The sequence below is a fragment of the Oncorhynchus gorbuscha genome, linkage group LG14 (assembly GCF_021184085.1).
Source record: "Oncorhynchus gorbuscha isolate QuinsamMale2020 ecotype Even-year linkage group LG14, OgorEven_v1.0, whole genome shotgun sequence".
Taxonomy (NCBI): Eukaryota; Metazoa; Chordata; class Actinopteri; order Salmoniformes; family Salmonidae; genus Oncorhynchus; species Oncorhynchus gorbuscha.
The window spans coordinates 74,758,390-74,773,061 of NC_060186.1; the positions used below are offsets into that span (position 1 = coordinate 74,758,390).

Here is a 14,672-nt window from a genome sequence, read left to right on the forward strand (position 1 = left end):
TGCCAAGCGTCACGTCTGGAGGAAACCTGGCACAATCCTTACGGCGAAGCAGTGGTGGCAGCATCTTGCTGTGGAGATGTTTTTCAGCGGCAGGGACTGGGAGACTAGTCAGGATTGAGGGAAAGATGAACGGAGCAAAGTACAGAGAGATCTTTCATGAAAACCTGCTTCAGAGCACTCAGGACCCCAGACTGGGGCCTTCCAACAGGACAACGACCCTAAGCACACAGCCAAGACAATGCAGGAGTGGCCTTAAAACAAGTCTCCGAATGTCCTTAAGTGGCCCAGCCAGAGCTCGAACTTGAAGACTTGAAAATAGCTGTGCAGCGATGCTCCCCATCCAACCTGACAGAGCTGGAGAGGATCTGCAGAGAATGATGGGAGAATCTCACCAAATACTGGTGTGCCAAGCTTGTAGTGTCATACTCAAGTGTCAAAGAAATGAGGCTGTAATCGCTGCCAAAGGTGCTTCAACAAAGTACAGAGTAAAGAGTCTGAATACTTATGTAAATGTGAAATGCATTTTTTCCTAAATAAATTAACAACAAAAAATGTGATTTGTCATTATAGGCTAGTGCGTGTAGATTGAGGGGCAGAAACAATTTAATACATTTTAGAATAAGGCTGTAATATAAAATGTAGAGAAAGTCAAGGGGTCTGAATACTTTCCCGAATACACTGTACATTTTAGTATCTGTGACCCCAGCGGGAACCGAACCCATCACCCTGGTGCTGATAACGCCACACGTTCACCAACTGAACCACATCAGGACCCAAGCTCAGAGGACACACAGAGCTCAGTGTTACCATTGAGACTCCTAATGCAGCGGATGTCAAGGTTCTTCAGCAGCCTGTCATCTCGAAGGTCCAGATTCTTTGGGATGGTTTGCAAAGCTAACCGTGCAAACAGGATGTCGATCTAGAAATACACAACAAACACTTCATGTACCACTTTTAAAAAAAAATGTCCATCTCAATATTGGATGTACAGAACCAGTTTTGCATGGTTTCCTTGCAGTAATGCAAATGTTCACATTTTAGGCGTATAAAGAAATCATGAACAATAAAGAAATTAATTCAAATGTCACACCTCAATGCTGTCGAAAGACAGCTTTATCACCGGGACAAATGCCTCCTCAACAGCCTGGAAAATAAAGACAGAAGTTCATGAACAGTCTGCACCTTGTTCATTTTTGGTTATGAATCTTTACCTCCAACTCTACCAATACCCACTTCACTCTCACCTTCTACCAACACAAGTCTCACTCTACCAATACCCACTTCACTCTCACCTTCTACCAACACAAGTCTCACTCTACCAATACAATGCCCACCCTCAAATCCTTGACTTCCTCCTGCTCCTTCAGCTTGTCCAGGAACGAGGAGAAGAAGTCTGTTCTCTCCACATGTCGAGGAGCCACAAACAGGGCGTCAATGTCTGCCCCTAGAATGACGAGGACAGAAGACCTTGTTTAGATGTAAACTCTGTGGTCATATGTTTTCAGGACTTTTGAACCTGTGTGGTTGGTAGTCGTGTTCAGTAGGTACCCAACAGGAAAATGTTTTGAACTGAAAATTAGCATTCCTGTCGGACAACAACTCTTTACTGTAACTTTTGCAGTGAAAAGTGGACCTAACATGTACCTTTAGTGTGAACTCCTAACCTGTACGACCCAAATGTGAATATCTTCCCTCCAACAGACTCGATCACCGAGGCAGGCAGATTCTAGGAGAAAATAACACAATCCGTACATACAATCCTTACAAACTGTTGCATCATGGTAGGTAACAGTGCCATGCGGTTGTCATATCAACCAAATATTATAAAACTGCATTCCAAATCGCACACTATTCCCTTTTATAGTGCAGAGTCCTGATCAAATGTGACCCACTACATTTGGGACTGAGCCATTTGACGTTATCACCAGACCCCTCGCTGTATCAGAGAACTGTCTTATAGGAATGTAAAATCATACTGTGGTCCTTCTGTAGCTCAGTTGGTAGAGCATGGCGCTTGTAACGCCAGGGTAGTGGGTTCGATCCCCGGGACCACCCATACGTAGAATGTATGCACACATGACTGTAAGTCGCTTTGGATAAAAGCGTCTGCTAAATGGCATATATTATTATTATTATTATTATACCTTTGTTTCACTGACGTCGCGAATCCATTCCTTCACCAGTGTGTTCAGTTTTCCCAACACGTGTATTCTATGGAAAATAAAAGGCATGATTTAGAGGAAGTCTGTGGTACTTTGACGTTTAACCCCCCTAGTCGATGTTCACGCCCCTGCTGAAATGTAATTAGCATAATAAAAAATATATATCTCTCTAGCTTAAACTGGTGAATATTTTGCGTGATTATTTGTATTATGCTAATTAGATTTCAGCATATATATATTAATAATAATATATATATTATTTTAGATGTATTTTTGCATTGGATGCAAAAATAATGGCAGAAGCTAGAGAGGTGTTTGTCCGCCTATGAGACACCCCGAAAATCAATGTTCTCAACTGGCAGTTTCATTAAATATTACCCACAAAACACCAATGTCAACGTCAACAGTGAAGAGGCGATGCTGGGATGCTGGCCTTCTAGGCAGAGTTGCAAAGAAAAAGCCATATCTCAGACTGGCCAATAAAAAGAAAAGATTAAGATGGGCAAAAGAACAGACACTAGAGAGAAGGACTCTGCCTACAATGCCAGTATCCCGGACTCGCCCCTTCCCTGTTGACGTTGAGACTGGTGTTTTGTGGGTACTATTTAATGAAGCTGCCAGTTAAGGACTTGTTTGAGAAAAAGACGCCTCACTAGACAGTCTAATGTATTTGTCCTCTTGTGCACCAGGGCCTCCCACTCCTCTTTCCATTCTGATTAGAGCTAGTTTGCGCTGTTCGGTGAAGGGAGTAGTACACAGCGTTGTATGAGACCTTCAGTTTCTTGGTAAATTTTCACCTGGATTAGCCTTCATTTCTCAAAACAAGAATAGACTGACAAGTTTCAGAAGAAATGTCTTTGTTTCTGGTCATTTTGAACCTGTAATCGAACCCACAAATGCTGATGCTCCAGATACTCAACTAGTCTAAAGAAGGCCAGTTTTATTGCTTCTTTAACCAGAACAGCAGTTTCCAGCTGTGCTAACATAATTGCAAAAGTGTTTTCTAATGATCAATTAGCCTTTGAAATTGATAAACTTGGATTAGCTAACACAACGTGCCATTGGAACACAGGAGTGATGGTTGCTGATAATGGGCCTCTGTAAATATTCCATTTAAAAAAAAAAAGCAATTTCCAGCTACAATGGTCATTTACAGACTGTTAACAATGTCTACTGTATTTCTGATCAATTTGACAAAAAAAGTGTTTTTCTTTCAAAAGCAAGGACATTTCTAAGTGAGTGCAAACTTTTGAGCGGTAGTGGTAGTAGTAGTGCGTATTTCTATTATCTTTCAGATATAGGACAGACATTATAGATTGTTTCAGGGGAGAGGAGGTGGGATGAATGAGCCAATTGTAACAGCAGTAAAGCCAAATAGAAAATGTCTAATATATCTGACTCTAAAAAAATATATATCATAAATAACTATAGCCACGGCAGGTAACCTAGTATTTAAGAGCGTAACCGAAAGGTTGCTAGAGCGAATCCCCGAGCTGACGAGGTAAAAAAATAAAATAAAATGGTTCTGCCCCTGAACAAGGCAGTTAACCCACGGTTCCCCTGTAGGCCGTCATTGTAAATAGGAATTTTTTCTTAACTGACTTGCCTTGTTAAAATGTGTAATTTAAAAAATATATATATATATATGCAAACAAAGTTTACCAAGTACTGACTGAAACCCCAACATGAGAATAATTGGCTGATGTACTGGCGAGATATTGGATAAAGTGCTCCTCCTCCTCATAGGCCTTGACACTAGCTGATATAACTTAGTGTCCATTCCAACAACTATCCTACCTGCGTTGTAGTTCCAGCTCCTCTTCAAACACCCCGTACGGTTTCAGGGCCTCAGTCAGCCTGTGTGTGAGGACAAGGTCAGCCTCCTTAGCTTGGACCAGGCTGATAGGAGAAGTGATCCCATAGTGTTTGGGAGTCTCCCGACCCAACGCCACCTGGTTAGCAGTTGGACTGAAAACAGGACAGGACAGATTTGTTTGTATGTGCCATGTAACAAATGTTATTAGGAATTTCTTGGTATTGTACAAAGAAACATTCACACATTAACACAACCCATACAGAAAGTGCCTAACGGCATCACAGCACATACAAATGTTGCGTGTAGTGTGTCTTTTAAAGTTAGTTCTATACCGACTCCCTAGCATACATTGCCTGCTGTGGCATCTGTGGGTGTGGTGGTGGGGAAAAACACAGAAGTTTCTCAATGGATTCTGATGATGTCACGCCTCATATGATCTAGAATGTTTTGACTGAACAGAGCCACCAAGGACATAGTCAACATCAACTTGGTGACCTTCTGTAATGTCACAGTTTGAGGTTGACATGACATCACAGTTTGATGTTGACATGACATCACAGTTTGATGTCGACATGACATCACAGTTTGATGTTGACATGACATCACAGTTTGATGTTGACATGACATCACAGTTTGATGTTGACATGACATCACAGTTTGAGGTTGACATGACATCACAGAGGCCTAACATGCTGACCAGACGAGGCGGCATGCATGCGTCTGCCATCGCGCGGCATGTTGGTTTTGTCCACCCACACCAGACACGACCAGGACGTGAGCAGTGTGGGTGCAATGATTGAATAACACGCATGTTTACATTTATTTTGTGACGCGAGCGGTGTAGTCAGCATGTGAGAGAACATATTTTTGCATTGGTGACCCATAACAATGCAAAACATAACATGCTGACCACACCGCTTGCGTCACAAAATAAATGTAAACATGCATGTTATTCAATCATTGCACCCACACTGCTCACATCCGTCTGAATAGCCAGGTGCTAAAATAGAACTTGGTTCTATTTGTGACACTTGACACGCTGCAAGTCCCTCCTCTCCCATCTCCTCATTGGTTTTGAGGAGTATATACCCACGTGGATGATTGAAAGTCAAACTGAGATCCACACTCCAGTCCAGTTGTTGGTGGTAATGCACCTTAAAGTTGGTGGCCTACTGCCATATAAAGTACGAAGAAGAATGAAGGAGGAGAGATTACTAGAAAACAAACGTTTACCTGTGGATTAATTGTCGGAGAAGACGACTTTGTGCATTTCAGGTAAAATGACAACCCATTGTTTATATCCCATAGCTAGTTTGCTGTTGCTTGCAAATTTGTCATCTACATTTCTAAATGTCTAATGCTTTTCGACCTGTCCCCAAATTCATTTAGTTGGTTTGGATATTTCAACCTGCGTGTCCGGTGTGGGAGGACAAAACCAGCATGTAAGAGTTACGCCTAAATGGCAGTGGACAAGACTAACCCTGAACAGCCAACTTTCTCAAACTGGCAATGAAGCCACATGGTATTTTAGCTGTATCTGACAAATATATTTAACATAATTGCGAAAGAGGGACAATACAAACGAATTAGAGTAGTAACAGCAGCGTAACGTTGTCTTTTGTTTGCATGTTTAACCTTTTTAACTAAAAGTTTGCAAATGACAAATTTACAAATATCAACTTTACACTTCACTTTGTCACTAGAAAACACGTAGCTAACTAACGTTAATTGGTTACCGAATCACAATTTACCTACTAACGTCAGCTACGTGCTAGATGGCGCAAACAGCACAAAGCTAACGTTGGTATTTTATTATGCCAGCTAAGTCCTGGAAATGCTATAACTAGTCGTTTGCAACTTGTTTGAATGCATTGGGTTGAAAGTCAGACTCGTACTAACGATAACTACTGTAACTAGCTAATACTCAATTGTTTCTATACTACCAAAAATAAATAGTTGCCAAACTGGCTCGCCAGCATCGGTAGGCCCAATCCCCTTTCCAAACACATATCTGTCCAAAGTAACGAGATACTTACAGAGCCATTGAAACAACCTCCAGCAAGTCCAATCAGCCTTCCCAAAATTCCCTTCTCATACTCGTTTCTTATTATAAAAAATAAATACAAAGATATCTATGTTATTTAACCAGCAACCGAGCAATGGGATTTACACCTTTTGTTTCCTCTAAACATGGCGCGTGTTCAAGCTGTGCGGTAAAAATCGCACCGTGAGTGGGTTGTGTTAACGTCATACCGTAGAGCACACTTTTATCACATGGGAACTGTAGTCTTTAAAAAAATAAATAGATGGACATTTTGGCATTTTTATTTTACCAGGTAAAATTGACGGAACACATTCTCCTTTACAGCAACGACCTGGGGAATAGTTTCGGGGGAGAGGGGCGATGAATGAACTCATTGTGAGTTTTGTGTAGTAACTCTACACAGAGTACTTATCATTCATCCATACCCTAGGAGGGTGTCTCTTTAGTAATTACTCAGTAGTACTCTGTTTTACTTTCAGGGGGTTAAGTCTAATATATACAGTATAACTCATCTGCTGCATAGCCTTCATTTTTTTTGTACTAAACAATAGATGTATTTGAATATCTAGTAGGTGGGTATATACTACTTTTAACAAAAATCACATTTACTTGAAGAGTGCAGATGTAAAGTTTGGTAACAGAATGATGGTTTGTGCCATCATTCTGTTACTAAACTTTGTATTTGCACTGCTCAAGTAAATGTGATTTTTGTTAAAAGTAGTCCTTGTGCATAGTTCTGGTTTGCTTAGCTTTTGCAATTGTTGGTTTTAGTTTAACATTTTTAACGTGAAAAATCTAAATCTCAGCGTCACTGTTACCTGGAATAGAATTCCACAGTATGAGTCATAATACCCATAATCCTAGCAGCCAAACAGGGAAAGGGTTCCACTTGTTTTTTTTCCCATCGTTTGTTTTTCCCATAGGGGATTCTACAAACATTTAAATGAAGGGCCTGTTTTGTGTAGGCTTACCCTGATGTTTTCAATAACTGTAAATCTCTCTACCCCCCCCCCCCAACAAATGAAATTGTAATTAGCTGCTAATGTGGCTATCATAAAGAAATACAAAATGCCATGATTATCTGGACGAGGCTGTTGAATCGAGGCAAAGGTAAGAGTCTGGATTAACTATACATTTAGCTAAATGTAGTAATGAATGAATTGGCTGCTGGATCTTTAAATGTGCCTGTTAGGGAACGGTGTCAGCTAGAGACGACGTGCAGGATGATTCCAGGCATTTGTAGTTTTGCATGATATCTACTTTGATTCCAATTAGCATTTTAAAATCTGGGCGTAAAGAGCTGAATATATTGATAGGTCACCTTGTCCTAGAGAGATTTACATGGTTATCAAAACCTCACACCGGGGTGACTACACGAAACACAGCCCTTTAAGTGTTTCTAAAAATCACTTTATAGTGGGGGGGGTTATTGGAACCACTTCTCTTGTCTGTGAAATTCTAACCAAGTGAGAGACTTTCAAACAATCAATCTTTATTATAAGATTTGCACATTTTAAGATAGTTAACGATCCACTCAACAACACTGCATAGTTAAGAGCCCCTCAAACAAGAATCAGGTCTCAGCCTTTATAGGGAAATACAACCTCTGTCTACGTGGGAGTTTAGCAGGTGTGTGTGTGTGTGTGTGTGTGTGTGAGACCATGGTGGGAACATGGCGTACAAACAAGTGATAAGTGTTGTTACTCCTTTCTGCTGATAGAAATATCGCTGCTGCTCAAACTAGCCTCTGTTCTCTTCGTATCTCCACACAGCTGTGCCCTTGAAAGATACGGAAAGGACAGAATGGACCCAAAAAGTGTGGTCACTCTGGGGCTCTCTTTTTTTTGGCTGCGTGACCAAGCTACTAAGAAACAAGAGGAAAACACTGTCTTCTCGTATGGGAAAAAAAGACAGTGGACATGTACTGGTTTAAAGCTTTACAGCACACGTGTATACAGAGCGCTGAGTTTGTAATTTTGCCACGTTACCCTGTTTGACCACAAGGTTTTATGGGTATTATGACACCTTCACTGTCGGGCTCTATAGCCCAGCTGTTTTCAATGTTTTAGGCTTATCCTGATGTTTTGATAAATGTGTAAATCTCTCTCGGACAAGGTCACTTATAAATGTATTTACCCCCAACAAATGTAAATGCTAATGTGGCTATCATAAAGATTTGGAATCATTGAAAAAATTCAAACACTGTGGCTTTGTAATTGGATTATGTCACATGTAGGTGTAGCTGAGCCATTTAGTTGTAGTTAAATTTTTATGAATATGATCTTTACAAAAACTCAAGAGTCAAACGAGAGGAATGCATGTGTATCTCTCATGGGGAAAATAAACAAGGTGTAATGCAAGACGTGATCAACACAGAGCCTTAACACTGTCAGGACAAAACATTTAAAGACCAGTCGACAAGGTCTCCTAGATGTTTGGAGTGGTAACCACATCACACTAGTCTTGTAAACTGTTCCGGAGGAGATATTCCGCCTGAATAAACACTTCAGTTGACTACTTTACTGTAGACCTAGCTACTTCAAGTATTGGTACCTGACAACAATTCCCATTTATTGCTGAAGTGCAACCTATACAATGGAGGTAGTAGCCTACTTCTTCGCTATCTTGAACCCATTTAGTTTGTACTCATTTCACCAGCGTTCCGTATATTGGTGTGATATATTTTTTTTATGTAACTAGCCAAGTCAGTTAAGAACAAATTCTTATTTACAATGACGGCCTACCGGGGAACAGTGGGTTTAACTGCCTTGTTCAGGGACAGAACAGATTTTTACCAGAAAAGGCCGAATCCCACTACCATGTACTTAAATAGTGAGGCCGGAGAGGAACCTGGGAAAAGACCCCTCTCAAGAGCAAGAACATCAAATTCCAGCCTTACTGCCCATATTGCAATAGTAAGGGGCACTTCCTTGGCTCATGCCCCAGAGCAAAAAAAAGCTCACTCAAACTCAATTGAAGGTCTGGATCACTTCAGGCGAGCGATACAAGCTCAGGGCCTCTACCATGTACTTAAATAGTGAGGCCGGAGAGGAACCTGGGAAAAGATTTGATCCAGCAACCTTTTGGTTACTGGCCCAATGCTAGGCTACCTTTCGGTTACTGGCCCAATGCTAGGCTACCTTTCGGTTACTGGCCCAATGCTAGGCTACCTGTCGGTTACTGGCCCAATGCTAGGCTACCTGCCGGTTACTGGCCCAATGCTAGGCTACCTGCCGGTTACTGGCCCAATGCTAGGCTACCTGCCGGTTACTGGCCCAATGCTAGGCTACCTGCCGGTTACTGGCCCAATGCTAGGCTACCTGCCGGTTACTGGCCCAATGCTAGGCTACCTGCCACCCTGATATGTGCCTTTCTGGTGAAAAATCAGATCTTTGTGGGATTAATAAAGTTTATTCAATAAAAAAAGGAACAACATTACCAGGGAGTCTACAGGGTCATCTGGCTTGTTCCAACGGGTCATCTACTCCATCATGCCCTCAGTGAGAGGGGGAGCCTGCTTAACAGAAGCTCATGCTCCTGCCTCTTCACCTCAGTCACATGACTGTTCTAAAGATACCCATACGTGTGTGTGTATACAACTAAACAACTACAGCTCTATGGTTTGTTGCAGGTGGCCCACTCTTCGATGGTATACAGAGAGTGTTTTTACGGAACCAACAACTGCTCTCCCTGACCTAACACAATCCCAAACAGTTCAAACCAGATCTGAGAGGACTGGATAGAAGTAAGCAATGTGGAGATGAGATCCAATCCTTGGAGTGATCAGAGTCGGAGGGAGGCTGCGCCAAGAAGAGGTTTTGGCCACTATCCACCAAAGGCTTCAGAAAAGCCGTTTTGTGACCCAGGAAGCAAAACGTCAACGTTTTACCAATATGAACACTGTGGCTTCAAATTTGTGAAAGTTGCACAATGGGGTTGATTTTGAAATCAGCGCATTTTGTGTCATTTTAACGAGCAACATTGAGGTTGCCATGTTACAATTGTTCCACATGTTCAGTTGTCCATGCTTGCAGAAAGCAATGCATTTACCAGACCGGAGGAATCCCCAAATAATACAAGTTCTTTAGTTTGGCTAGCAGGCAAGAGCAATGATGGCTCTTGTAGACTAAATGCAGCTGCCAAAATCTCCAATAACTGAGAACTACTGTACACAGACAAAATATGTCCTCGTTTCGGGATTCATCTGGATGAATCAGTGAAGGCAACATGTGTCGCTTGAGCTGATGCAAAAGCGAACACACAGTTCTGTGCACCAGTGTGGAAACAAAAGTAACCAAGGTGAAACAGAAGTGGTGCTAGGTAAATTATCCAAGATGCACTGTGATTTGATGCCAAATATCATAACTTTGATTAAAGAGAACGTATGCTCTCTTACAGGTTTTGAATCATACAGTATTTCATATGCATAACGTTAGCTACATAGTGTTACTGACATACTGACTGGCTTAATGAGGGATTGTAAAACGCAGCCTTTCTCTCCGGAGGGGGGGTCCGTTGTTCCGGAGATGCCCCACCAGCCTGGTGATCTCCATCATAGTACCGCATTGTTCATCACTGACCGCCAATGAAAGATTTCCTCTCAATGCCTTAAGTTCTATTCAATCAATTTACTACAATTACTATACACTGGTTCTGATAATTAGGTTGAATATTGGTTTTGAAATGCTTTGGCTAAATCAGTATTATATTCTAGCCTTACCAATTGTGTTCTGGGTGAGTCTCCAGCATGTCAAACTATTTCAGAACCATTTCATCTTCCACAGTCTATTTCTTCAGCTGGCTACGGTACTCGTCTACTCTGCCACATCCTCAGCGGTACTCGTCTACTCTGCCACATCCTCAGCGGTACTCGTCTACGCTGCCACATCCTCAGCGGTACTCGTCTACTCTGCCACATCCTCAGCCTGGTTCTGCACCCGCTCCATTAAGAAGTCATCAGATGCCTCAAGGAGAAAATAAAATCTGCAAAACAGACACGGGTGGACTCCCAAGTGGCGCAGCAGTCTAAGGAGTCACTACAGACCCGGGTTCGAACCATCCGGGAGACCCATGAGGCAGTGCAAAATTGGTCCAGCGTCGCGAGGGTTTGACCGGCCCGGGATGTCCTGATTCTCATCGTGCTCTAGCGACTCCTTGTGACGACCTACAAGAATAATGACATCTATGAAACCACCAACTCCGCTTCACAAATGTTACAAAAACAATCTGAATAATATGAAGTCCAACACAATAAGACGAGGCAACAAGCCTAAATAAAATCTACAAACATGCTTTCAGGAACAACTCATGCCACAACTCCATACACACATACTAACACTCGTGTACACTAGCACATGGTAATAGCACGTGTGTGTGTGTGTGTGTGTGTGTGTGTGTGTGTGTGTGTGTGTACACTAGCACATGGTAATAGCACTCGTGTGTGTGTGTGTGTGTGTGTGTGTGTGTACACTGGCACATGGTAATAGCACTCGTGTGTGTGTGTGTGTACACTAGCACATGGTAATAGCACTCGTGTGTGTGTGTGTGTGTGTGTGTGTGTACACTAGCACATGGTAATAGCACTCGTGTGTGTGTGTGTGTGTGTGTGTGTGTGTGTACACTAGCACATGGTAATAGCACTCGTGTGTGTGTGGTGTGTGTGTGTGTGTGTGTGTACACTAGCACATGGTAATAGCACTCGTGTGTGTGTGTGTGTGTGGTGTGTGTGTGTGTGTGTGTGTGTGTGTGTGTGTGTGTGTGTACACTAGCACATGGTAATAGCACGTGTATGTGTGTGTACACTAGCACATGGTAATAGCACGTGTGTGTGTGTGTGTGTGTGTGTGTGTGTGTGTACACTAGCACATGGTAATAGCACTTGTGTGTGTGTGTGTACACTAGCACATGGTAATAGCACTCGTGTGTGTGTGTGTGTGTGTGTGTACACTAGCACATGGTAATAGCACTTGTGTGTGTGTGTGTGTGTGTGTACACTAGCACATGGTAATAGCACGTGTGTGTGTGTGTGTGTACACTAGCACATGGTAATAGCACTTGTGTGTGTGTGTGTGTGTGTGTGTGTGTGTGTACACTAGCACATGGTAATAGCACTCGTGTGTGTGTGTGTGTGTGTACACTAGCACATGGTAATAGCACTCGTGTGTGTGTGTGTGTGTGTGTGTGTGTGTACACTAGCACATGGTAATAGCACTCGTGTGTGTGTGTGTGTGTGTGTGTGTGTACACTAGCACATGGTAATAGCACTCGTGTGTGTGTGTGTGTGTGTGTGTGTACACTAGCACATGGTAATAGCACTCGTGTGTGTGTGTGTGTGTGTGTGTGTGTGTGTGTGTGTGTGTGTACACTAGCACATGGTAATAGCACTCGTGTGTGTGTGTGTACACTAGCACATGGTAATAGCACTTGTGTGTGTGTGGTGTGTGTGTGTGTACACTAGCACATGGTAATAGCACTCGTGTGTGTGTGTGTGTGTGTGTGTACACTAGCACATGGTAATAGCACTCGTGTGTGTGTGTGTGTACACTAGCACATTTCTGTTTTCAGCCACCCCAGAGTGGCTCACTTGTGGGCGTGCTGGCAGCATATAGCAGCACTTTCGATTGTGCATCTCAAGAATTCAGCATAGCAAGTTTGTAAGGTCTGGTTATTTAAATGAGTAATTAGTTTAATCCATTCTCCATTTCATTACTTTATTCACAGGTAAATGGTAATATGCTCTAAACCGCTCTGGTGACAAACTTTTGCTGCCTTGTTTCCAATCGTCCACATGGCTGCGAGAACCTATTCAAGTAAGTAAATCCATTTCAAATGTAAACTATTATTAGCTACAGTGCAGTCTAACTCAAATTAGCTGCTAATGTAACTAGCTAGCTATCTAGCCAACTTTACACTGCAAGGTTTGGTGACCAGGGCAATCTGGGACTGCCTCCTGAGGGCCTTCAGGCGTGTCAAGGCTCCCTGTGTCCTGCATGACTTAATGGACACGAGGACCAGGAGGGGGATCTACAGCTTGCCACCGTGTGCCAGAGGAGAGGTCTACAGGATGTTTCACGGATGGGGGCAAATAACTCTGCACAGGAGGCAATCCATGTGTGGGAGATCTTCCCCACCTTCTTCAAAGAGGGTGCTGTTCCCTGGCAACACCATAGACTACACTATGCACAACCAAATGCTCTTAAGAGCCATCCACATTGCAATAAGAGTATTCTTCCATTTACTTAGCTATGTCAACTGCAGTTATTCAATTCCAGGTTTCTTTCCTTTTGATTTATACTTCAGGTGAGGGTGCTGTCTGTACAAAAACAAAAAAGGCTCTTTCAAGAGTCGCCCATATTGAGAACAATTACACACCCTATAACCCACACCTACACACTTGTGTATCAATCTGATGTGTTGTGCAGGCTCAGGTGTAACTGTGGCTCCTTCCACCTTCAAAGAATAGACAAAGGGAACCAACCATGGAGAATAGTAAGACACTTCATTATTTAGCTTAGTAGACGCTATATAGTTTGTCATGTCTGTTTTTCAGTATAAAGTACTCTTGCAGCCACTTCGCGTGAACACCAGGTGAGACCACACACACATTCCTGTTGAACGCTCGCTCTTTACTCAAAACAGTCTCTGTCCTTCATCCCCTTCTCCCTAAATCATGTAGGTTATATCAGCTGTGTCTGAACTCCTCCCACATCTGAACTGGCTGACAGAGGGCACAGCATGCTGAGAGGTGAGAGGTCACTTGGTCTGGTCAACAGGAAGTATTATTAAATGCTTTACATTGAACTAGAGATGTGTTATTAACCTTGGGAATACTACAAGGATAGTTTTGCATTTCACCTACTGATGATTATGATGACTGAGTGTTAGGGGATGATGTGAGAGGATAAACTGGGTGCCCGAGGCTGTTCGGAGACATGGCCAGAGACACTTATGTATCTGTGATAAAGAGAGAATATTAGGGTAACCCTGTAATGCTCTCTCATACCTCTCCCCAATTTCCTTTTCATCTGTTTTTATAATGGCTGTCAGGTGTGCATTGAAGTACAGATTGAACATTTTATTTAGAATATATTACATTTTATAATGCATGTATTTATAACACTTGGATAATGAACTTTCAGTAAAGCGTTTCACATTCTCTACTGGTTGAAATAAAGTCTCGTTTGATGACATACTACACCTATCCTGTGTTTATCAGATCAATGCAGAAGTGTTTGCTATTGAGATGAACTGGTTTTATAGTAGTTACAGGATGCAAAGGAAGTGTAGTGTACTGTTTTTAAATAAAATAAAACATATTTTCTGTATATATGAATTATAAATCCGCCTTTAACTAAAGTTTAGTCTATTGCATAGTTACAATGTGTAACCATTGAGGGACCTGGATTGGGAAAAAACACTGAAAGTTAATAATTGTCATACATACACAGCATCATTCAAATAATGGAGTTAGATACTCCTGGTGTTGGATATGACTGAAATGTCTCAGATATTCACACCTGAATCGCACCTTTTATTTGCCAATTTAGAGTACATGATCAGTGACTATATTCAATGTACAGGCTACAATGTGAGGATCTCATGCTTGGTAATAACTACCTGTATATAGGACTTGCATCCTTGGCAAAACGTT

The 14,672-nt window shown here is 42.1% G+C and overlaps 1 protein-coding gene and 1 long non-coding RNA gene across 3 annotated transcripts in view; one reads left to right on the top strand and one right to left on the bottom strand.

Moving 5' to 3' along the window:
- The window catches only part of LOC123995398 (poly(A) polymerase type 3-like), a 33,505-nt gene extending 27,300 nt beyond the window's left edge, over positions 1–6,205 (bottom strand). For both annotated transcript variants that reach the window (XM_046298975.1, XM_046298976.1), the window contains exons 1-7: positions 6,015–6,205; positions 3,960–4,130; positions 2,145–2,211; positions 1,645–1,726; positions 1,335–1,444; positions 1,091–1,144; positions 808–919 (exon numbers count right to left, since the gene is read on the bottom strand). In XM_046298975.1, coding sequence (XP_046154931.1) covers positions 808–919; positions 1,091–1,144; positions 1,335–1,444; positions 1,645–1,726; positions 2,145–2,211; positions 3,960–4,130; positions 6,015–6,022 — 604 coding nt within the window. In that variant the 5' untranslated portion in view covers positions 6,023–6,205. The remainder of the gene's footprint in view (positions 1–807; positions 920–1,090; positions 1,145–1,334; positions 1,445–1,644; positions 1,727–2,144; positions 2,212–3,959; positions 4,131–6,014) is intronic.
- LOC123995399 lies at positions 5,108–14,177 on the top strand. The gene is made up of 2 exons (XR_006831822.1): positions 5,108–5,253; positions 12,743–14,177. It is a non-coding gene; the product is annotated as an uncharacterized LOC123995399 (long non-coding RNA).
- The last annotated feature ends 495 nt before the right edge of the window (positions 14,178–14,672 follow it).